Source organism: Sipha flava, unplaced genomic scaffold (assembly GCF_003268045.1).
Source record: "Sipha flava isolate LNK unplaced genomic scaffold, YSA_version1 324_pilon_pilon, whole genome shotgun sequence".
In the NCBI taxonomy this organism is placed as follows: Eukaryota; Metazoa; Arthropoda; class Insecta; order Hemiptera; family Aphididae; genus Sipha; species Sipha flava.
In genome coordinates, this window is record NW_020273009.1 from 670,311 (window position 1) to 695,968 (window position 25,658).

Consider the following 25,658-nt stretch of genomic DNA (forward strand, 5'->3'; position numbering starts at 1 on the left):
TGTATATGAATATACTTTTACTATATTATTCGCTGCGCATACATTGAAATAACGTTTTACGATAATAACTTTTAATAGTTTCGATGTCGTTTGGTGCGTTTCAGATTTTTTTTTTAAAAAATAATTTTTTTAAGTAGAATAAATTATTCATTTACAATATTTAGTTTAATGCTCTTACGTCATAGGTACATATAATTTACGAGTGTACAGTCCCTGTGATAAGTGGCGACAGTGGCACGGCCGTTTTCTGCTGCCGGCTGCCGTCTTTTAACGCTTTGTGTATCCTGGTTAGCGCCTTGTCCGTCGCATTTTCTTCGTGTTTGCACACGTATCTGTGCCGGTTACTGCATTCCGCGCCCGAGTACACGTACACCTTGGTCGCCGCGTTCAGAGTAAGCCGCAAACACCGACCGGACCCAGTGATCTGATCTTCTGGCCTCGCAGAGTCCTTGGGCACCACGGGCCGCGCGCTGTTGGCCCATATCCACAGAAGACCTGGGTTCAGACCTCCCGTCCAATAATCGTAACCTGTCCATGATTCACATTTATTCATATGTAATATACTTACGAGGAACGAGTAATAAAAATCGTGTCCACAGGAAGAAAAAATGCCTCCGATAAAACACGCATGTAATAGTGGAGTTCTTATAATTATTTTACGTCACGTAGAGAAACTATTATTATCCAACCGCCCATAGAAGTATAATATTTAATTTGAAGTATATAAGTAATTTAGTCTTCGAGCGTACACGACCGTGTTGGACTAAGTTTTGTCAGTCCTTCTAAAGCTTTTCTTAAAACACGTTTAATACTGAACTTTATAAGTTTGGTGTAATTAAATGTTATCCCAGGAAATATATAAATATCGCCTAAAATGTACTATGAGTTGCGCCACTGATGGTAGGAATCGGCAGCAGTGCTTACAAATTATATAGTAACCGGATGTGGGTTCAGTTGTTAATAGCGGTATAATGATTAATATAACAACGCGTTACAAAATAATGTATACAATATGATGGCTCAAAGACTCGCTCACCTCTTAGATACTTATCACCGATGAGGTACGTCAGTACGTCGATCTGTTCATCTCTATTGTCGAATTCCAACAGATTTCCTGCCAAACTCTTGCACATCGACATAGCCGACTTCCAGTTATACTGTCTCTCGCTAAAGTGATAACAGGCGTGTGCTATACGTGTGAAATTACTCGGACAAGGATCTATACCAAAATAAATGATATAGTATACAAATTAAATAATTTTAATTTTAAATGATTAATCGCGTATATAATATACACGTTTTTATATTATATTTATCGACATAATTCTTTGTTATTAATTATTATATTATATATTATTATATATTATTATCATAATTATTACGATTAATACTATTTATGTCAATGTACATTTATAATTATACAACATTCTTAACGTCAACTCAGGCCCGGATTAACACTAAACAATACAGAAGAAGATATTTTAACAGTTAGAATCATTCGCTATTCACTAGTAACATTTTAGATGCATTTGACAATAATCTATTTGTACTGCAATATATTACCTATTGCAAATAAATAATTACATATCTATTTCCATTGTTATTATTAAATGTATCTATTGTGAATGATACATTTAATATTGAAAATTTTTTTTTTTAAATTTTTTTTACAATCTATTGCGAATGATTGTAACTAGACTGTGAAAAAAAAGTGACGAAATTGGCGGTAGTGTTATGAATCGTTTTCGGGTGCTTGAAAGTTCTTGTTCCGACTTCGGTGACGTTAATTTTTAAATATAATAGAAATTAGTTTAGTATATAAGTAAATTTCCCTAACATAGCTAAATATATCAATAATTTTGTTAGGATATAGAAAGTCAATTAACTGTCAATAATGCATATTTTAAATAAGAAAAATATCTAAAAATTTCATAATCCGAGCCCGAAATGTTGTCGTTCTAATATTTTTGGGTTGTTTATTGCACTTGGAGAATTATTCGTTATATTTGTATACATATACTATTTATCGTAATGGGAATTATATTATGATTTATGATATAATATATTACATTTACTGCTTTGTTTTAAGAATACGGTTTATGGTAAACATTTAATATATTATTAAACTTTTAGATAGATTAATAAATAATACCTAATTTTAGATACTTACAATTACATGCATAAGAGAAATGTAATTTAAATATTCAGTAATAATTTGACATTAAAATGTAATTTTTTAATTATAATTTAAGACCCGCGTTTTAAATATTATATAACACATATTCAATAATAATTAATATTTAACGTGTAGAATATGCCTATGAACATTTCTTTGTAAAAATATACGAAACATTTCTCTAAAAATTCAAAACATTTATTACAGCTATAATTGAATGTTATTATAATTTATAGTTTTATTAATATTGATAAGAAATTGTGTTCTTAGTATGATATTTTATTGAATCATAATCAAGAATTACATATTCCGTAATCAAAATAGTTGATCTGATTAATGAACAATACATGAATAAATAATTGTATTCTTATCTGTATGAATTGTTTATACTATAAAAATATTACATAATATATAAGAAATATATTACCTAATGACGTGAATCATATAAATATTAGGTTTTTACACCATATCACTTCCCAAGAATAGGATTAATGAATAATATTTTGATTGTGAATAGAAACTTAACTACCATGTCTGTAGACACTTTTTTTTTGTACGCATCACTATAGAATCTACACCCGGTAAATAAAAAAAAACTATATTAACAAATATAAAATACGTATAAATATAAATATAAAATCACTATATCAATACATTATAACACATATATCGTTAAAGTTGAGCTTAACTATTCAAAGTATGTAAAGTCAAATAAAATCGTATATATATACGATTTAGTTTCAAATTAAGTATTTACATAAAATAAATCAATATATGTATTTATACTATGGCGGTTTTTTTAATTGAAATTGTAAGCAAAGTAGTTATAAAGGTATATCTGTTGCACGTGCAGATTTAGCATACATAATGGCAACTATGCATGTTTTTATGAATTTCTATTGAAATTCGGTTTAATTTCTTACGTTAGTCCTTATTACAAATTAAAGAATAAAAACGATTTCACTTTAACTTCATAAAACATATTATTAAATATAGGCAATAAATTTAATTTTTGAAGTAAATCAATATATTCCTTAAATACTCACGAATATATATTAAAATAATAATCAATAATTAATAATATGAACCTAATTAAATAATTATTATAATTATATAGTAATCCCTCGTTATCCGCGGTTTTGATCATCCGCAGTTGGGTCCACGATAACATATTATTAATGTGATTGCGATTGCGATAACGTTTTACCGTTATTACACGAACACTGTAGAAATTTATTTTTGACAATAATTGTAGATGATAATTGTTGTTATATCGCTATAGGTATAACACATATACATTATACATACTTATACTTATTGCAGATAAACCACAAAAAGTTACCTACACATACACGATAATCGTCAATTGCTCATTTGTAAGATGATATTTATGTGTGACGCATGTCCAGCAGTATTTAATAAATTTATTAGTGAAAATATGTTTAAATGGCTTCTCAATGTAAAATGTAAATAAAAAGGAGAAGAAATGTTTTTTTATTAATCGTTCAAAAAATTGAAATTTTGGAAAAATTAAAAAATGATGATAGTGAGCGTCACTTGCTAGAACGTACAAAATAAATGAGTCTAGTGTTCGAGAAATACGTAAAAATGAAGAAACAATACGATAGATAATAAATAAATTAGTTGTAGGAATTAAAAAAAATTAAACCTAACCTCTCTTTTTACATTGATTGATGGTCTCGTTATCCGCGGATTCGTTATCCGCGCAGGTTAGCTGAAACGTAACCTTCGCGAATAAGGAATAATAACTGTACAAATAAACAGAAAAGCCGAGTTTAAAATTCATTATATTAAATTATTAAGCAAACCAGAAAAGAAAGGAATAAAATGATGTTAACTATAAATAGTAATCTATTGTTTAAATCTCGATTTCTAATTACTGTCAATGTACTGCGAGTGATCAATATTGTCAACAATAACATTTTTAACAGTGTTTAATAATTTACCACCAAAAAACTTGTGGACTAATTATTTTCGTGTACAATGTATTGAGTGTTATAATATTATAGCTAGTGAATAATTTTACTACACAAATTAAGTAACTAAATATGTATCTCATAAACTTAACTCAAAATAATTGTTGTTAAAAGTTAATTACCAATTTAAATTTTAAAACCTATGTAGATAACGGCTTAACATAACTATAATATAACTATTTAGTATTTTTTATGTAGTCTAAGCTCTAAACTACTAATTATTATTATTTATTGTTAAATTCAAGGTCAATGTAATGGATATTTCCGTCATTCAAGAAAATTTATATTTTAATAATGTAAAATGTATTTATATTATTATAGACTAAAAATTAACGATACTGAATACTATAAATTTATATTAAATGCTTTATTTAGTCAGTGATAACATTTGTAAAGTGTAATTGACTACATACGGGTACTTATTAGATAACATATTTTATTTTATTGAAACCTAATTATACAAAAGAACCAAAGCTCAAATTCCTATAAAGGTATTTTTAAACTAGTTTAAAAAATGTATTTGCAGTACAAGTAAAAATACATATACATATAATACGAAAAAAGTTAACAGTATGTATTAAGAATCTTGAGAAATTGAGAATATAATTGAAATATAATTGGAAATTTGATATACTGGTATATATTTATTATGTAAAAAACATTTTTTATTTGTCATTAATTTATTAAGTGATGTTAGTATTTTAATAAATTTTAGATATCGATAATTGAGTATTCTGATCAAGTTTTATGATTAGTAACACCTGTAAATGTGTGACTAAACTTCCCAAGTAATCTTACTTGGAAAAAGTTATAGAGATGATAAATGCAACAGTTTACAAATGCAACCATTATACGCCAATTAAATAACATACTCAGTTATTTGAAAATATTATATTCCATACAAGTTAATAATGACTTAAAGTAAACTTTTTCAAATGTACTCATCAATTATATTCAATTTAAATTATATTAAATTAAATAATTTCTAATACATTAGAATGTATGTAACAATATTTGACAAAAAAAAAATTCGAAATAAACTAATATTAAACAATTATATTCATTGGTAATTATTATTTTAGCAGAAACTTTTTTTTTATTAAAATTATCAAATCCAAATGTTTCAAATAAGTTGAGACTAACCTTCTCTGTTTGCTGCACTTCCTTCAACAATGTGCTGTATGAGCTCTTCTGAACGTTTCAAGCGTTTTTCTATTAAATCCATTCTGTGAACTAATTTTTCTATAGCACCAAGCAGATACATATCTGTTTCTGAAACCTTAAATAAATTGTCTTTACAAACTCATAGTTTATATAGATGTAGGTATAAATATATTATTATTATTATTATTATTATTATTATTATACAATTATAATATGCGGAACACAGAAGAATTAAGTAAAAATATTTAAACTCCATGTCTATCAAAAATTAAAATTAAATTAAAACAATTTAAAATTAAACACTCATAGGTACTTCTTTATTTGGTCCATCTTTGTTTGTGTCCACTCGATCTCCAATATTTTGACTAGGCCTGTTGACTACGTAGCCAGTGGGTAAAGCAACCGGCACGTTTATGACATTATTGTCTCGCGTCGCCAAATCTTCAATGGTCAAACGGTGAATGAAATCTAGAAAACATAAAATTAATTTACCGCAACGCAATTCAAGCTCTAATACACAAAAAGATGTTGTTAAAGTGTTTGAATTTTAAACTTTTGGAAAATTTTAAACTTTATTATCGTTCTTAATTTAATATTCAGAGTTATTATTTAAATATAAAACGATATTTCAGGATTGTTTTGGTACGAAAAAAAAATAAATTTTAAATTGGGTTATATCGCTTAAGTACTTATGACTAATACCTATAAAATTATAAGAGCACAATGTAGGTAACTATTACTTGATCCTTCAATAATAATTAGTATAAAATACAACAAATAATTACCTCTACTCGATTGAACAGCACGTGACAGTGAAAGTATAACCGTGCAAAGGACGTACGTTGTTTTTAACATAATCATAATAGTTAAATATAATTCACAAAAAATAAAATACCGACAACTATTATGGGCACGTGTTTCGGTGCAACGCAAGTGTTGAAATGAAAAATACGCAGTGGATGTGCACCATGTGAACGATCGCGTGAATCTACCAGTGATCCCAGTGTCTCACACTGAACACAGAAAAAATCAAGAATCTCAATACACCAATGTGTTACTAATTACTGACCTAAAACCATTGGACCTTAACTATGTTCACGTTTATTCAACTGGACGGAAACGTAGATAAATCAATGTCGCACCTAATGGAATTTTCCACAGGAATCTAGTACAAATTATGATCTGCAGAGCAAATTGTTCCGAAATTTATTTACGAAAAGAAACGTGATTTTTTTTTTAATTCAATGGAAAACATTGATTCATATGGGAACCACTGGCTTAGTGAAAGTTTTCCTCGCGTCAAAACAAATGGACTGTGAAATAAGTAATACTCACAGCATGAGGGCATCCTATCAGTATCAATTATTGACATAATTTGCATATTCCAGTCACAAATGGGTTTTACCAGCAAAATTAGAGAGCAATTTAGAAAAAACGTATGTTTATATATAAAAAAAAAAGTATATTTTGTAAATAAAAAAATTTTACATGTTAACTTATACCTAATAAACAAACAACTATCATGTTATTATTTATGTTGATTAATTTATTTTGGACAGTAAATATGATAAATAATTAGTAAACTGGACGGAATACTTTTTCGTTACAATCACAATACATTAAGTAAAGTCTATATGATTAAATAATTTATAAATATGTATAAAACAAAAAAAAAAACAATACCTTGTAAATTTCCCTTAACCTAGAATAGTGCCTGTATATCCATGAAAAAAAAATATTAAGGACTTTTGAATACAGTCATAGGCAGTGTAGTGCATAAAATTTGTCTACAATATTCCTTAAAAATAATAACTAGTAAATTAAACACTATTAATACTTCAAATATTCAATCATACATAAATACTGGGTGAGTGGTCTCTAGGATGAGAGATCAAATAAGCAATATAAATAAAGATAATAATATTAATTTAAAATTAGGTACATAGGAATGTAGGATACAATTGCATCACATTGAGGTTTCTAGCGGTTGGCTATGTGATCTAGGAGGAGGTGAAGGAGCTTGATCCAAATTTGTTTCAAGTATCTCTGCACTACTATATACTCCTCGACTACTTAAATCTGTCCACATACCCACTGTAGATGCAAATGTAGAATTGTCACGGAACCCTAAACGTATATGGTATAATATATGTTGTATTAACTCTTTTTTAATTTATTTAATCAACATTTTTTAGAAATCACCTTTGTTTTTATAAGCTAAATCATAATCATTTTCGATGTGTATAGGATCATTAACATTGTGCACTTCATATAAATCACTTGGTTCATAGTCATCAACTGATGAATTAAATTGTGATTTTACAATAGAATCTGCACTTCCATTAGCTTTGGTTGATATTGTATTAAAACCACTGCTATTATCAATCATCTATCCATAAAAATTAATGAGATTAACAACATTATCTTAATAAGATATAAATATGAAAATATAATATTATAATAATTGTATGAAAAAATATTTTTTACTAACTGGTTTTCGTCGATAATTTAATTCAGAAAATGCAGGTTGTGACAGGGACAATGATCGTAACGATGTTAATGATTGACGAATTGAATTTCGTCTGTTTAGCCTTTGGACTTGTCTTCGTTTTGATTTAGTCCACCAGCAACATAACACAGATATCACACAAATAAAGCAACCAAATATTAAACCAGTTACAGCTATATTGACAACATCATCACGCCATATCAATGGATTTATAACCACTTGAGGATCTGAAATTATTAATAAAAAATTATTGAATATTTTTTTTTCAATTTTTAAAAAACATAAATTTTACCCATTTCACAAATGAATGCATTGCGAGAAGTACATTCTAAATTCGTATGTATCTTGTTAAAACCAAGAGCTGTACACTGACTAATGTAGTCAATGTGTTGAACCCATATTAATCCATAGTCATAGATTTGTAATTGCAGTGTTCTTCTGATACTCAAGTAATCACCCGTAATGAATGGCATAGAAGCATTCATTGTCTAAAAATAATATATAGATAACATTTATTTCAGATTGCAAAATCTATTACAAACCGTGCAAAATGTTTTAGCTTCATGAAACATCATTGGTACTGCAATGTATGCGTAGCAAGTATTAGATGTTGGCATTAAAATCCATGGTGGAGGACACTTTTCTGACTCTAAAAGAGTTTTATTTGATGAATAATATGGTATTACATCAACAGGCATCAACTCTATTTCATCTTTATAATCTTTGATACGTCCATATACAGCAATTGAATCATTGAATCCCCAATAATTGTGACGAGCATCAATAGAGCCATCAATAGCATAAATATAATCACTGCAAGTATAAGTACAAATATAAAATAAAAACATATGTAATTAATAACAAAAATTAATTGCACCAACACACCTACACCTGCATGTATTGTCTCAGTCTTACAAACATACAATATAGTAAATCTACATTCAGTAGTAGTGATGGACATATCCAGATTTGACGAATCCGAATTATTCGGGTTTGCCAAATCCATATTTCATGGACTATCTGAACTATCCGGATTATTCAATTCAATTTTTCTATTCAATTATAAATACTATTCCTACATTATGGTATACCTCCACATAATGTTTTTTAATACTTAAAAATAATCATAGAGGTATAAAGTAAACCCAACAAATTAATAAATTGTAATTTTGATAACTAATAATATATTATAAAAAATGTTGAAATCATGATAAGTAAATTGAAATTCATAAAATATAATATTGATTTGTTGTTACAATAAAATAAAATAATTTATTTTACTAGAAATTAAAAATATTTATACGTAATATTAAAAAGCAAATTCATAAATCCAGATAATCCGGATAATTCAGATATTCAGATTTCATGCCCATCCCTATTCATTAGAATACATTTTGTACTGTTAGCTTTAATATAAAAGTAAACTGATACATTATAAGACTTAAAGCAAAAACATTATCTGTATAAGAAAATAAATTTTTTACAATATTTAAATTATTAAGCAAATTAATATTTTTAAATTATAGTATTTTACATAATCAATACTAGCTTACAAATTAAAATAGTATAAAAAACCTATGTTATTGCACAGATAATGTTTTTCCATTAAGTTTGATAATATGTCAATTTGCTATTACAATAATATTAAAACTAATAACACAAAATTGGTTTTACTGAATGCAGATTTGCTATGTTATATGTTTATAAGACAACACATGGGCGTTTTCTTAAAAAGAAAATATTATTACTTTGATCGATTATTACTAGTTGCAGCAATTATTTCATAGTTATTTTCTGGATTATAAAATATATTATGTACATAATATTGACCATTAGATAATGCAAATATTGTCCCTTTATTCTGTATGTTGGTTGCTTCATTCCTGTAACATACACCAATGACATCCAAATTAAATAATTAAATAATATTATTAACTTTATTTTTTATTTTTACCAATAAAATCCATTATGTGATGTTGATGATTGTAATGGCAATCGAATTCCATGAAAACCAGACATCTGTAGTATATGAAAACCAATATTGCTATAAATGTAATTGAATGTAAAATTTGAAATAACCTAAAATTATAAAAGATCAAAAATTAAAAATTATAATAGTTATAATTATTAAATAATAAATATTTACCTGCACAAGTTGAATAATATTTTCATATGGGGCAATATTGTCAGAAAAAAAGTTACGGTATATAGTTATATGTTGTTGAGGTGCTATGCGTAAACCAGTAATATTTAATGCTGGCAAATTTGCATTTTCCGTAAATAAATTATTATGGATAACTGCCTGCAAGGTAGTTGCAAATCCACTTGAATCTGCTGTCACTTTAAGACCACCTTGATTTTTCATTACAAGATTATTCTAAAATGTAGAAAAATATTAATATAGATACTATTAATGACTAAAAAAATAAAAATAAGACAAATAAATATTTTTACATGAAAGTGTAAGCTTTGAGTATTTTGTAACTGAAATTGAATAGGCATGTCACATGTACTTATGTTAGTATTGGGAATGTGGCGACAATTGTTGATTATTTTATTCCAAGCTACACTAATATGTGGATTCACCTCACCAGCACACGCATAATTTATAGCACCCATAAAGTTATTGTTGATAATCGAATAGGAAATATTATGTTCAGTATTGCGATCTAGAAAAAATTTATTAAAAATCTAATATACAGATTATTAAAATGCACTTACTAAAACCAATTGCAGCTATAGGAAGAGTTACAATTTCTGCAATGAATCCATAGTTTCGAGAAGAAGCTGCTCGAGCTGTAGTTTTTAAGCTAATGCTACCAACTGTGGATTTAATAAATCTTCTCCTTTGAGATTTTGGAGATTTTACAAAACGAATGATTTCGGAAGTTTTATTATAGAGTATTCCATCATATAAGCTCACATAATCACTTTCGTGAGCTAAATTTAACTGCAGTAATCTATAATATTAAAATCACATTAAAATAAATTTAGTTGAATAACTCTTAATTTCCATACCTTAAGCCTAACGATTTTGATCCCAAATGACTACGGAAAATTTTGATACAAGATAATGGTTGGTCACTATATTTGAAGTGTACAATCATTCGTTCATAAACTACAATATCTTTCACTGAATCACACATATCTAATAAGCCAAATGTATCTTTAGGTAAATTTACTTGTTTTAATACATCAAAAGAACTTTCATCATTTTCTTGTCCTTCTCCAGTTAATGATATAATGTTTATACCTATTCCAGTATTATTTTCAACCCTAAAATACCAACAAAAAAATATAATCCAAATCAAATTTATTTCAGAGAATATTATTACAAACCAATTAGAAAAGAGATGTATGTTTTGATGTTTGAATGTCACAACAGATATTCCATGAGATGCTGAATTAGTAACATTAATTGAGTTTATGAAAGGAGATTTTCCAATCATCATAACAGCTGGAGATAATTCATTATGTAAAATTCCAGCACCATCAATACGGGCATATTGTAGTTGAGATTGAACATTTAGCTTCAATCCATGATCTTTATCATCATGTAAGTATTCAGTATAATCATTTACTTCAAAATCGTTATTAGCAAATCTATATAAAATATTATTATAAAATTATCAATAAAATAATACATTCAAATTGAGGTGGTAAGAGGAGTAATATGAATTTTACACACATTATTTCAAATACAAAGAATATAGTACTGGTTAGATTAATTAAGATTAGAAATAAAAGTAAGCAAAAATTTCATTAAAAGCTGGTATTTGATTCAAATATAATAAATTTGTATTACAAAGAAATCCATAAATACTTCACAATATTACCAAAATAATACTCTTATTAGAAAATTATAGTCTAAAAATAGGAAATTGTCAAGAATACATTTTAGTTTAAAAATGGTTTTTAGATCAATTTTATCTTTTTTTAACTTTCATTTTGTAAAGAATTATGAGTATTTTAAATTTTTTCTTCTAAATAATATGTCATTTTAACTTAAAAAATCTAAAAATGTTAAGATATTAAATTTTTTTTAAAAAATTACTATTTTAAAATTATGTAAGTTTGTTTGAAATAATGATTAAACTATACTTTTAATGTATTTTATTACCTTATGCCTCCCCAATGTTGTTGATTTGTTGAAAGAATGCTTTCCGTGCAATACACAAATACAAAAGATTCGTCATTCCAATCACATGTTAAATATTCATCAGTGAAATTTAAAATTGGACAATCCATGAAATTATTCTCATTTCCTATAATGAAATATTTATAAATTTACAAAATATTGTTTATAGTTATACAATTTTATTACCTAAACATCTATAATGTTGAGGCCAACTTTGAGCTGCAACAACCATTTGACTTTCATTATAATAATGTTTTTTCCAAGTAAACCAATTGTTCAAGGTACTACTATTAGAACCAATTTCTTTACACACAACTTTAGCATTAGCTTCAGTAAATGAGCGATCGCAAGTTGGTAACCATTGCAATAAAGTACTATTCCATACTTCCAAAAATCCAAAAATATTTGTACTTGAATCATCAACATTTTTCACATGATTTAACCGTATAGTAGGCCTAAATGAACAGTACAATTAGCTTTTTAAATTCAAGAATAATTATTGAAAAATATACCTGGCTTTTAAATGGTTTGCATGTGATATCTTCGCTTTATTAATGGGTTTAAACGTTATTTCACCACCAGTATATCCTTGAGCAATCAAAGACCCAAGAACGAGGATACCAACATTAGGTGCAAACTCTAACGTAGTTCCTGGCAATATAGTCAAAGTTGCACCAGGCATTACAGTTATGTCTGATAAAACTATAAAAGCATTTTCTTGTGGTGCAATAGTCAATGATTCTGAAATTTTACCGCCCAATATCCCATTAGAAATGTATTTAAGATCATCCCAAGTCATCTGAAATTTAAAAAATTAATATCAAATTTTATAACCTCAGTTTAAATTATACAAAATGTATTTACAGATAATGATGCATCAAATGAATCATCTATTAAAAATGGAGTGTAAACAGTGACCGCATTGTTATTCCAATCATCAAAATCAAATATTAGATCTTTTATATGATTTATATCAACTGATCCCCACCAATTACTAGCCATGTTTATTGCATTACTTGTTCTTGATGTATGCAGACCAGCAATAACATAATAATTCATATTATTACTAGATGACATTAAATTTCGATCAATTTTAACATTTTGAATGCCATCAAATATTATCAATGAAGATATAGACTAAAACATACAATTAATGACAAACAATTACAATTAATTCAAATGCTTGATGCTAACTATACTTACTCTTGTAGTAAGTAAACGTATATTACTATTAAAAATGTTTTCCCGAAACAGTGCAAATACTGAACTCATAATTTCACATTGACTGTTAATTCTAAACATAATCATAAATTCTCCAGTATTGAAATTAAATGTATTCTTCCATATGAGCATATACTTTTCCATACCATTAATCATTATTAGACCATCTATATAATTTTAAAATATATGTAAAACAAAATATTATCAAGAAACTATATAATAAATTACCTTTACAGATGTTATTTTGTAAAGTATTACGAGTGATATTTAATTTTGCAAAATGTCCTCCAATATTTAAATTCAAATTAGTATTGTGAACAAATGTATTGTTATCGATAATAACAATATGCGTGATATTTTCATCATATGAATTTAAATATGGTAATGTCAACTGAATACCATTTTTTAAATTACGCTCAAAAGAATTTCCAGTTAACTCCCATTTGTACACATTTAGTGAATTTTGGGTATCTCTATAAATAAAATAATACAAGAATTTATTTATTTTAATTTTTATTAAAATTAATTTAAATATTTTTATTTATTTTTTTTTAATAAATGTAAGTATGTAAAATTACTAAATAATATAAAATTAAAAAAAATTAAATTAAATTAAATTAAATAATAGCATTATTGTTATGTGACCAACAAAGGCAAAACAAAAATAAATAAATAAAAAATATACGTAAAATAATGTATACATATATATATATATATATATATATATATATATATATATAATATAATTTATGTATATAAAATAATTATTATTTCTATATATAAATTATAAACAATTATGAGAATAAAATAATTTTATTAATTTAATTATTCATAAATAGAACAAGACAAAGTTACATGTTCAAACTAAAGCTATTTAAATGCTTATTTGTCATTGATACATAAAGATATTAAATTTTTATATAAAGTTTTGATAATGATAGAACTGCATAAACAAGATTATGATAGGATTGTAACTATTCCAAATTAAATATCTAAAATGTATTATTATTGAGAACAATACTTCAAATACAAATATATTATTTAATTAAACATCGATATTTCATATACATACTTTGAATCATGAATAATAATTTTTCCATTATCTGCTATTATTGAATTATTAACAATAATATGAATACAGGATTTATTAAACAGTTCAAAAGGCATTGAAAATGGCTCAATTTCACGGACTAGCAAACCTTCATTTTTATTATAAGATACATCACAGTTGTATAAATTTAATGTTTCATTTAATGCTCGTAAGTAATATTGACCTTTTCTTGGTTTATTATTATACTTGTGACTTTCTGCTCTCATAAATCTAAATATTGAATAAAAATATATAAATTCATAAATTTATTTAAATAATGAAAAAACTTACTCGCTGTAATAAGAAACAAATACTCCAATATCATTACTTTTAATAGCAGTATTTATTACAAACAATGTTGGTTCTGGTTGAATTAGTAATCCTTGGTGTATTGTAGCTAAATAATTGTTTAAATTATAATAAAATAAATTGTTTTAAAATATTAATAAATACCTGGTATGCATGATATAAGAAGGACAATATTTCCACGTGGATTTAATCCACTACTGTATTTTAATATTATACCATTGGAACTACTTTGAGTAGGGAAAAATCCAATATCACGATTACATGTCCATAAAATATTATCATTAATCTTGTTACTATGAATATTACGAATTTCAATTTTTTCACTAGTATTATTATGAGGAACATTTAACATCTGGATTCCAATGACATTATTAATTTTTGTACACTAAAATAACAGTATAATTTTAGAAAATACTTCTACTATAAAATTCTATAATATTGTTAAAATTTACTTGAAACACAATTTTTGACTGTATTGGATCAGTTAATTGTGATGATACTCGTTTAGTTATAATATATCTAAATTCATTAGGTTTTAAGTCTATCTGCAAATTAGACATTTCATTAGGCAATAAAACGGGTTTATATTGATATGAACTTGATGCAAAAGGTTTAAACCATCCTGCTAGTTCTCTTTGTTTGTCTATGCTAATTGCAACGTCATGTTGAATACCATATTTATTTCTTTCAATTGTACTATCTGATGTCAAAAATCAAAAATATCAAAACATTTGTTTTATATTAAATGCAAATAAAATTTACCTTGAATAGTCAAACCAAACTGTCTGAAAAATATCCCAGCTCCCTTATTATCACTAAATTCTGAATTGCGAATATAACTTAAACTGTTATGTAAATCAGAATAAAGTACTTCTAAGCCATTTCCAGCATTGTTCATGATACGAACACCCTCGATTGTATGTCTATTCAAATCAACTTGTAGAGCTGCAAAAAAATAGATTAATGACTATTAAAATGAGTTAATTTTAGTCAAATATTATTCTGTGCAATATTTTTCCACTGCTTTTTACTCAGTTTTTCTTTATCTGGACAGTTGCCCACTTAAAAAAAAATATATAACATTATAGTTAAATAATAAATAACATATTGAAAACATACCTGGCCCAAATTGATTAGTAATATAGTCAAAAAGTCCAGCTTTTTCAATTGTAATGTACTGTAAGTTACATGTATCTGCTAATACACCCAACCTTAAACCTGCCCAACTAGGTTTTTCACATCGAAATGCAACATATTTTGAATGATCACATAATTGTTCAGAGTCTAATACTTTCTCTAATGTACAATGCACCAAATCTAAATCTTCATCAGAACAAGTGATATTACTGTAAATAAATGTTAAATTTTAAACATAATTTTCATAATAAAAACGAAATTTGATTTAGTGTCATAATATTACTTTCGATATTTTATTTCAATGTTAAAACATCTTATTACATGCATTACATTCTTGGTAATACTATATTTATATGATAATTTTATTATACAAAAACATTATAAGTTAAATTACTTACGTATATAGTACAAGTTCTGATGGATCAGCAATGGGTGCATCAATTTTCCAATTTTCAGGATTTAAAACTAAACCCATTTGACGACATACTAATGCAGCATTTTTAATAGTCCAACCATAATCACAAATTGATCCCCATGTAGCTAATTCTTCAGAATATACCTGTTTTAAATTAAAATGTAATAATTATTTAAGATGATAAAATAAATAAAATACCAAAATACCTGAAGTCTTCCTTCTGTAAACGTTCTTCCAGCAGTAAACCGTACATGGGAATTTACATTAATATTGTCAATAGTTTCATTAGTCTCAGAACTTAAATTATCTTGTAAAGTAAATTTTATATTATTAAAACCTCTTCCACGAGCTTCTAATTTTCCAGCAACCATAATTCCAACACCAGGACTAAATCTAAATTATTTATTAATTATAAAAAAAAAAATTAAAAAAATATTTAAAAATAAATCTAATTACTTCAAAACAACATCGGGATGAATAATTAATTTTCCGCTAGACGCAACATTAATATCTCTTGTGACAATATATTCACCGCTATTCACAGTTTCAACACCATCAACTTCCCCACCAAAATCACTGGGTTCTTTATATAATTGTGTAACAACTGTAGAAACAGTCATTATTGATGTAGTACCAGGGTTTGTAGGATGTAACAAGAAAGGTACAAATTCAATTTTTGCCAAATTATACCGGTCACGCCTGTTAAGAATATTATAAAATAAAAAATTTTTAAGTATTAAAAAAAATTAACTTACCTATGAAATAGTCTATTTATTATAAAATGATCATCAGTACTTCCTAACCAATTATAAGTAGTATTTACAATAAGACTTTGATCTTCAAGCTGTACTCCTATTTCATAATTGGAAAGTGGATTTTCAATAATATTTCTGATGATAAGTGCATTAGAAGAAGTAACTACAACTACTGCAGCCACTCTATTTCTCGAAACCAATTTAAAAGGTTGAATTATTTTATTATTTTTTAAATAATTCCATGTAAATAATAAATTGTGTAGTTGACTATAAGTACTTAATCCCAAATTGACAACAAAACTTCCACTATTATCATAAAATTCATTGTATCTCAATAAAGCAGTTACAGAAGATTCATCAAAATCCTCATCAAAATGTTCATTTCTAATTAATATACAGCCATGTTCTTGTTTTTTGAATTTATTAAATTCCAATATTGCATCCATGTTAAGCATAGGTCTTATAAGTATTGCTAACTTTTTATTATTAGAAAATTCGTTATAAGATATAATTACATAAGTAGTTTTAGCTTGCCGTTCAATACATGATTTTATTTCTAATGCATAAATGCTAAAATTAAAAACATTTCCTGTGACATTGATTTGTGATTTTCCATGACACCAGCCATCAATTTCTACTGTATTATTAGTGATTTGAGAGTAGGTTAAAATTGTCTTTTGAGGTACATCGCTGATACTTTTGTCTAGTAGTCTAACAGCTATTCCTGGTCCTGAGTTGGATTTAATTAATGAATATGTAACATTACGTACACCGCCATTATTATTGGTTAAAATTCCAAATCCATTGTTATGTACTATTTCAGAACCTAATATAGTAATATCAGCAGAACCATTAAAAACATTTATTCCAGCACTTCCACTATTGTTATGAACAGATGAGTTGAAAATTGAAATAGCACTATATAAATTTTCAACAAATAATCCAGAGCCAATATTATCAGACAGAATGCTTTCAGATATATTAACACTATGCCATTTTACTAAAAAAAAAGTAAAAGATTAACTAACAATTTATTTTATTAGTAAATATTAATATATTATTAAACAGTTATCTTACCAAATCCAGATGTTATTCTGAGCAGACCAAACACATTTGCTCTAGAAGGTGCAGAAAATTGAATTAAAATATTGTTACGACTTGATGTCACTGATTGTGGTACTGTATTATTGTGTACAGAAATTGTAGCTAAGAGCCTAAAAATACATTTTTAATTTTTATTATAATATTATACATATTAATTTGATGTATAAATACCTATCAGGAGTTGATACCTCTCCATCATAAATATATATAAATGAGTTATTGTCAAGTTGATGAGAAATTGTATGTTCAATGTTTATAGTTAATACTTGTCCAATTTTAGTAAATAAACTCTAATTAAATAATACACTGATTAATAAACTATATAATACTTAATAAAACTGTACATTAATACCTTAAAACAATTAATTTGTTTAGCATTATAACCATTTTGTTGAACAGTAGCAAGAACAGGAAATATTTGACTAGTTGTTGTTGGAAGAGAACAAAGTTCGTTTACATTACTCATGAGATCATGATCAAAATTGCCTTGAACTATATGTATGCCATCACCTTTATTGTTGGATATTAGGGTTTTCATTAAACTCAATTGACCAAACGAAGAATTCATAAAAATACCATATCCTGAGAATAAAAACAAATAGAAATTAGTTGATATTCTTAAAAAAATATATTCCTAATATACTTTTAAAAATTAAAAGTCAAATATAAAGTTATATTTTGATGTAATTCTTTTTTTTTAATACCTCTATTATTTTTTATAATACAATCTTGTAAATCTAATATAGAATCCGATGTTGTTATATTGATTCCATTATAAGCAGAATACAAAATTGACACATTTTTCAATAATGGGGGGACCCCATCAACTTCTATAACAGAAGTGGTCTTAAATTCTGCACCAACACCAGCATACCTAAAAAACATAGTTAAAATGTTAAATACAAAGCACAGTAAATAATTTTAAAGATAATTATTAAAATAAAGTAAGTACATTTAAACTAACTGAATTAGTACAAAAATTAAATATAAACATACGTTAATATAACATGGTTCAGTTCAGATAATGATACAGGTTGATAAAGCGTATTGTGATTTATTAATGCTTTTTTGAATTGTGCTTTTTCAAATTTAAGACCTTTCCAATAACTTTTAACAGCATAGCTATTTTCATAATACGGTTGACACTCAATAGCAATATCTTGTTTAAGGTCTGAAAATAAAATATTAAAATTAAGAATATTTTATTATGATGTCATAATACTAACATTAATATTAAATAAATATGAAATTAATCTAAGTAAATATTAAATAGTATTTATATAAATACTTATAGATGATTAAAAGGTGATTAATTTTAAGTTATGAGTCATACACAATATAATATTACCTTAAATAGATAATACAAACACTTCAACTTACCACAGCTACCAAATCCTAATTTTTTATTTTCCCATCCACTACAACTAATTAAATCATTTTCAGTCCCTTGGCATTGTAAATTGGACAACATAAGACGTGTATGAAGCTTATCTCTTTTGGGTTCCATCCAACGTAAAAATTTACCTCCACGGTAACCCAAGTATCGACATGTTGTTTGAAGATCAGCATTATTCCATCTGTAGAGTATAAATTATGTAATATAATAATTTGGACAGACTATTAAAAACTATTTTTATTAAATACTTACTGTGTTGATGTACAAACTGATCTCCAAGCACCTTTATAAAATAATTGTAAACGTCCAGCTAGTACACTAGGACCATCTATAAGTCTTATATTTGATAAAGACTGACTTAAACCATCGTCAGTATCTTCTACATTAGCAATAGATGTCATAACAATTTTGTTATGTGCATCACCCTATAACATTTTAATAAGTTATACAAATGTATCGCAATGAATGGTTTTGAAAATATATTACATTAGCAATAATAGATCCTTTCACAGTGATTCCGGTTTTTGGTGAAAACTTAAGCGTTACACCAGGATCAATGATAAGCTGACCCGTATCTTCAACAATAACATTATTCAATATAAAGTAAGGACTATGGTCAGCTTTGAGCCGATGTTGGTTTGCAATGATTCCTCCTGACCATTCTGTGTAGCCTTTGGTAGATTTGAGTTCATTTGGCCAATGATAATCATTGGCGTGCGTATGGTAAACGAATATCTGTATAAGTTGAACCAAGCCCAGTAGCTTGAGCTTCAATAAAACCATTTTTTTATAATATCAAATCATTTTTACTATCAAGTGATTGAAAAAATTTTAAATTTTAAACAAATTAACTAATGAAAAAGAGAAAGAAAATTAAAGCAAACTGAATTTTACTACTAGACAATGAAAAACTAAACTAAGAATTTTGAAATCCAACACCCAATTTATTGCTTTGTATTTTCAAACGGTACTATCAATACAGTCGAGCTAATAATCTTGTTATGAATCATGAAGCGGGACCGTGCGTGAAGAGGGGGAATGAAATGTTGCAACAGGTGTACGGAACAAAGATACTGTATACAAGACGTATTTAATCATGATGGTATTAGCATATTACTCCCCTTGAGTATTATCTTCGACCGTTAAAATTAGAAAGGAGACCGATATCGAAATTGAATATCCAACAACTAGGTACCTATCAGAAATCAAATGTTACCTAACGTGTGTGCCGAACTGCATTGATAATAATATTTATAAAACAATAATATGTTATATCATTGGTTGTAAATACTATTATTTATTGTAGTATTTATAATCAATGGTAATATTTATTATATTATTTATTAAAAAAAACTTATGTAATAACCAAGATCATATTTAAGGGGTGGATCGGGGGGACAATAGCCCCCTGATATATTTAAAGTGGTGGCTACATTTTTACGGTATTCCTAAATAAAAACAAATCGATTTTTTCGCATTCTCCGTGAAAAATTATTTATGAATGATGAATAAAATTACATGAAAAATAAATGCAATATTGAAAAATGATTTATATTATTCATATATTTTATATATGTTCAATATTTAAAAAACAAAATTCAACTGGGTTGTAACAATTTAAGATAAGATCAAATGAACGATGTCACATGAAAAGAATTTTAAAATTTTGAAAACATGATAGAAACATCAATGTAAAAAAAATTAAAAAATTTATAAGTACAACTTTAATTGTAAATAAATAAATTTTAATTTCAAATTCATAGTGTATATATTTATGTAATTTTCATTACCATCAATATTGAGTTATATTATTTCAGAAATATGAATGACAAAAAATAGAGTAAATTACGATAAAAAAATAAGAGTTTTTTTACATCTTATCTATCTACAAACAGATGTTTAATAATATCTAAGATTTTATTTTGATTCTCAAGTATTAAGTTAATCATAATTAAAATGTCGTCAAAACCAGATTATTCATAAATATTAAAATTAAAATACTACAACTTTGCCAATTTTATAATTAGAAAAAAAGTTTTATACAAAAATTGTTTAAAAAAAATACTCTACTCGAATTTGAAGAGTACAAAATGGTATTGCTATTTAAAAATAAAGAAATATGTATTGCGCATGCGCGTATCGTCCTGTTCAAAAATTTGAAATTTGGTAATATTGTGTATTTTGGAACTCCCTTTCATTCCCTGAAACTCCATTTCAATACAAGTTCATCAAACTGAAGTATTTAATGGTATCTCTTAGCGTTAACACATTGTATAAATAGCTATAGGTATTGGTTTAATCTTAATTTGAATAGACAGGGTCATCCCAAGGTTTTTCGTGACCAGGGGTAAATTAATTTGGGGGCCCTTCGACCATAATAATAAGATATGATAAACAAAATACTCACTGAGATCGCTATCGCTGAGAATAACAAAATTCTCACAAACATATTTTTCCAAACCTTAACCAATCAAGCTTGTTTAAATGCATGTACTGTATTACATACTTACATAATAGAATTGAATATAATTTCTATTATTTATAATTTAATCACTTAATGTATCTAATTGGACAAGTCGTTAGACGCTCACACGCGCGCGACTTCAATCGCCAACAGGAAACGTGTAAAATTGCTTAGTGTAATTGAGTCCTTATTATTAATTATTATTCATCAAGACTTTATGGAGGCCTGAAAAATATTCCAACAATGGGGCTTGGGGCAAAATGGTCCTGTTGCCCTCTCCCCTCTAAACGGCCCTGTGAATAAGGATAAGGCATTGTGCAATAGTGTACTGAAATGAGATGATTAATTGTGAGAGTAGTGAATTGCTTTTTAATAAATAGTTAAAGACACTTATTTTTAGTTTTGCACTTCAGGGAAAAGGCGCGGCAAAATCTAAAATACAGTCATGTATATTAACATAATCATTTTTAGATTATCAGAATGTTATTAATAATTGTTCGTTTGTCGAACCGTTCATAATTATGATTTATCAAAATCCCTCTAAATCTTAATTTTGATAATTTATTTCACTTCGCTACGCTGTTAGTGGCGTACCTAAATTGAGAGGGAATAGAGTTACTTAAATCTTGAAAAAATATAAGTATTCGTGGGACGACAGTAAAGCTAACCTGGATCTTGATATTATTATAATAAACATACATTGTTCAATCAATTTCATTAAAATTCATCAATCAACAATTTTGTTTTCAATCACGCAGTTAACAATTTACATTCTTTAACATATTCCTCTAATAACTACAAAATTCAGGATTTTATTATAGATGCCTTTTACTTTTAGTGACGAGTTATTAACTCATACTTAACATGCTACTGCATACAACTTAATATATTAAAATATGACTGATATGTTGTCATATTTGTGTCAGTGTGAGCAATGACCGCATAACTTAACTTAAATTACAAATCTCCGCGGGTTTCTCGGAAAGTCGTAATAAAAATAAAAATATTTCATCATAATAGCATAAAACTGTTATAAAACACGATGTTCATATTTGTCGTCAGGAAAATAAAAATTCATGGGAAATTCCTTATTATATAGAATGTCAGGGTCAGATTAACTCGGTTTACATAGTGCATTAGTCTCATAGCACCCACGCCAAACTATTTAAGCATGTAATACGTCATTCACTAGGTTATTAACAAAGCGATCTTGCGTTACGTTGTACGTTAATCAACTATGTATGCATGTTGACAGTTTTACATAATTATTTTTTGATTCCAGTAGCAAAACCAGAACATTTTTTTATGGGATTTACATTTCAAATTTTCTCTACTAATTAAGTATCAACTTATTAATTTCAAGAAGTCTATTAAACATAAATTAAAATATAAAATGTGTTATTATTTAGTTTGTTGTAACCGTGAAAATAGTAACATTATACCTATGTCTTAAAATTGTTTTATATAAAATAAGAGAGACATTTGGGGGAGGGACTACGCCGCTGGCTGATTCTAATATAATTGTAGATCGTTAGATTTTAAGCAAATTCAATCAGTACGGGGAATACAGGCACCTACCAAATTAAAATCGGTTTCCTTATATGTTTTTGAGATAAAATTTTTGACTTTAAATCAGCGTCAGAAACATTATTTCAATCGAAAAGTTAACATAGACATTACTTAGAAAATGTATATTTTTTTATATTTTTCCTAAAATATAATTTACATCATACATATATTAGATACAGATTTAAATTATAAAAATATTTTTTTGTTTCACAATATGTAACTAAAATACTTATATAGAATTATTAGGAAAAATTATTTTTCTTAGATTTTTGACAGAGTATAAAAAAATATAGATATCAATAAGTGTATCAAAATTCATTGACTTAATAGAGGTGAATCATAGAGACATTTTTGATTTATTAAGCTTCTTAAATAATTTTTAATAATTTTCAAATTAAAAAAAAAAATAATTCAGAAATCGCTGTTGCAACAGATAATGTTAAAAAGAATTATAAGATCAGTATATGCATCTGGAAAAGTTGTTACTGAATTTACAAATAAATAATGTTGTAATTTGTTTAATTTTGTTCAATGTTAATTTTGTCCCTGCTCTCCCCTACCAATATTGCAAAATAATAGCTACTCATAATACAAAACGCAATTATGATTTAATTCTTATAGTACTTTTTATTTTTTTTGACACAATATTTTGCTGGTCATCTGCGTCCATTTTCAAATGCACCCTACAAAAATATGGTGTTCAGGAGCAATGGCCCGTGGGGTAACTATGCTACTCTTTCTGAGCTATATTTCCACAAGTGCTCCTAACATATATTGATATGTTACCTCAAATTTATAAGATACAAATCTCAAATAATAGTCTATCTAAACATAAAGCAATACATGGATACAAACAATTTGTCACTTGACAATGACTATAACAAAATTATTATTATATATTTTAATCATTCACAAATCATACTTGAATTATTTTTCAAATTTTATAAATTTTGAAGACAATTAGTTTTTAATTAAATAACGAAAAAAGAACAACAGTAATAAAAAAATAATTGCAAATATTTTGTTTTTAAAAATATAATTAATCAATCAGTCTAAAAATGTGTCCCCTTCTACAACTTCTTTTAAACTGAGTACTTCCATTTGAGTAGTACCTTTTGGATCTGTTCTAACAAGCTCATCAATTTGTCTATAATTTCCAGGATCAATAAGTAGAATCTAAAAAAGTTTAACGTAAGGTAATTACTTACATATTTGATAAGAATATAAATATTATTTATTATTATTTGTACCAGAGTAATTTGTCCAGAATCCCAATTTTCAGACTCCACAGATGAAGCTAAAGCAATAAATTTTTCTTTTAACTTTTTTGCATCTTTGCTCGATGACTCTACTTTTAACCTCATCATAGCTCTTTCAAGTGGAAGTACTGTCTTTATTAAACGAATAACTTCCAGAGCCTGTTAATATATTTTAAGATTTAATTAAATAAGAATACCAATGGACTAAAAGCAATATTTACTTGTTGCTTAGAATTTCGATTTGGTTTTACAGAATAGTGAACATCTTTCATGGCTTTTTCAATCATTGTTACAGAATAAGGTCTTTTAGTCTCAGGGTTTACACATTTATCTAAAATTTAAATATTATTAACTGATAAATATTAAAATAAAATATTTTAATAATTATTTAATTTAATACCTGCAACAATGGTAGCAATATCTTTAAAAGATGCATCCAATTGAGCAGATCTTTCTTTATCAGAAATCTGTAATTCCCCTTTTTCTAATATTCGTTTGCAAATATCAGTTAAGTTATCAGTGTCAAAAACTGTTTGTAAGTCTTCTTTTTTGGCTACCTGACCTTTGGATACGTTAGTGAATACTGAATGTGTTTGTAATACTTCGTCAATATCTTTTTCGCTAGAAAAAATTAACTTCCATAAAGAAATCGAACACTGTCTCCAAAACTAATTCACAGGTATCGAACCCGTTAAATCATACATGCCATTTCTCCACGAGATCACTTTATTCTTGTAACACGCTATTTCAAATCGTTTACCACCTTTTTTCATTCGCACGACTGCTACATTCGTAAGTCGAATTTGATTAGTAGGTGTGAATATCTTCGACATTTCAGAAACTTTAACTAAAACTAGATTTTACTTTAACAACTCGAAAAACAAGCAACGATCTAAAAATTAAATTTTAAATATTTTCTTGTAAAGAACACATTAATTCTGTGATAAAATAATGT

The 25,658-nt window shown here is 26.6% G+C and overlaps 3 protein-coding genes across 3 annotated transcripts; all 3 read right to left on the minus strand.

Annotated features, from left to right (window-relative positions):
- Nucleotides 1–4: 4 nt before the first annotated feature.
- LOC112686741 (C-type lectin domain family 12 member B-like) lies at nucleotides 5–6,363 on the minus strand. Its single transcript, XM_025559152.1, has 5 exons — nucleotides 6,123–6,363; nucleotides 5,651–5,805; nucleotides 5,317–5,452; nucleotides 1,037–1,219; nucleotides 5–528 (listed from the first exon to the last, which is right to left on the minus strand). Exons 1-5 carry the CDS (start codon nucleotides 6,196–6,198, stop codon nucleotides 197–199), a joined length of 882 nt encoding a protein of 293 aa, XP_025414937.1. The 5' UTR covers nucleotides 6,199–6,363; the 3' UTR covers nucleotides 5–196.
- A 491-nt stretch (nucleotides 6,364–6,854) lies between these two features.
- Nucleotides 6,855–20,498, minus strand: LOC112686739 (protein bark beetle). The gene is made up of 36 exons (XM_025559150.1): nucleotides 19,898–20,498; nucleotides 19,664–19,836; nucleotides 19,396–19,592; nucleotides 19,012–19,186; nucleotides 18,720–18,889; nucleotides 18,368–18,597; nucleotides 18,187–18,305; nucleotides 17,989–18,125; nucleotides 16,912–17,911; nucleotides 16,613–16,855; nucleotides 16,363–16,549; nucleotides 16,140–16,300; nucleotides 15,724–15,950; nucleotides 15,367–15,549; nucleotides 15,057–15,304; nucleotides 14,749–14,989; nucleotides 14,587–14,692; nucleotides 14,278–14,526; nucleotides 13,434–13,678; nucleotides 13,188–13,372; nucleotides 12,849–13,121; nucleotides 12,497–12,783; nucleotides 12,171–12,439; nucleotides 11,967–12,111; nucleotides 11,186–11,449; nucleotides 10,865–11,122; nucleotides 10,568–10,806; nucleotides 10,301–10,515; nucleotides 9,993–10,223; nucleotides 9,801–9,925; nucleotides 9,595–9,729; nucleotides 8,389–8,659; nucleotides 8,139–8,334; nucleotides 7,829–8,073; nucleotides 7,540–7,726; nucleotides 6,855–7,464 (listed from the first exon to the last, which is right to left on the minus strand). The coding sequence occupies exons 1-36, from the start codon at nucleotides 20,192–20,194 to the stop codon at nucleotides 7,304–7,306; spliced, it is 8,274 nt and encodes a 2,757-aa protein (XP_025414935.1). The 5' UTR covers nucleotides 20,195–20,498; the 3' UTR covers nucleotides 6,855–7,303.
- Nucleotides 20,499–24,443: 3,945 nt separating this feature from the next.
- On the minus strand, nucleotides 24,444–25,651 carry LOC112686755 (ribosome maturation protein SBDS). Its single transcript, XM_025559172.1, has 5 exons — nucleotides 25,406–25,651; nucleotides 25,104–25,324; nucleotides 24,925–25,034; nucleotides 24,695–24,862; nucleotides 24,444–24,620 (listed from the first exon to the last, which is right to left on the minus strand). Exons 1-5 carry the CDS (start codon nucleotides 25,534–25,536, stop codon nucleotides 24,492–24,494), a joined length of 759 nt encoding a protein of 252 aa, XP_025414957.1. The 5' UTR covers nucleotides 25,537–25,651; the 3' UTR covers nucleotides 24,444–24,491.
- Nucleotides 25,652–25,658: the final 7 nt, after the last annotated feature.

Excerpts from the sequence above, each read along its gene's own strand:
- LOC112686741 (XM_025559152.1), bottom strand. The coding sequence starts at position 6,198 with ATGATTATGTTAAAAACAACGTACGTCCTTTGCACGGTTATACTTTCA. Across the intron at positions 5,806-6,122 it reads TGCTGTTCAATCGAGTAGAG|ATTTCATTCACCGTTTGACC; the intron begins GTAATTATTTGT and ends TATGTTTTCTAG. Across the intron at positions 1,220-5,316 it reads AAGTGCAGCAAACAGAGAAG|ATCCTTGTCCGAGTAATTTC; the intron begins GTTAGTCTCAAC and ends ATTTTGGTATAG.
- LOC112686739 (XM_025559150.1), bottom strand. The coding sequence starts at position 20,194 with ATGGTTTTATTGAAGCTCAAGCTACTGGGCTTGGTTCAACTTATACAG. Across the intron at positions 17,912-17,988 it reads CAGAATAACATCTGGATTTG|TAAAATGGCATAGTGTTAAT; the intron begins GTAAGATAACTG and ends CTTTTTTTTTAG. Across the intron at positions 14,990-15,056 it reads AGTCAAAAATTGTGTTTCAA|TGTACAAAAATTAATAATGT; the intron begins GTAAATTTTAAC and ends CTGTTATTTTAG.
- LOC112686755 (XM_025559172.1), bottom strand. The coding sequence starts at position 25,536 with ATGTCGAAGATATTCACACCTACTAATCAAATTCGACTTACGAATGTA. Across the intron at positions 25,035-25,103 it reads TATTGCTACCATTGTTGCAG|ATAAATGTGTAAACCCTGAG; the intron begins GTATTAAATTAA and ends TTTAAATTTTAG. Across the intron at positions 24,621-24,694 it reads ATTCTGGACAAATTACTCTG|ATTCTACTTATTGATCCTGG; the intron begins GTACAAATAATA and ends AAACTTTTTTAG.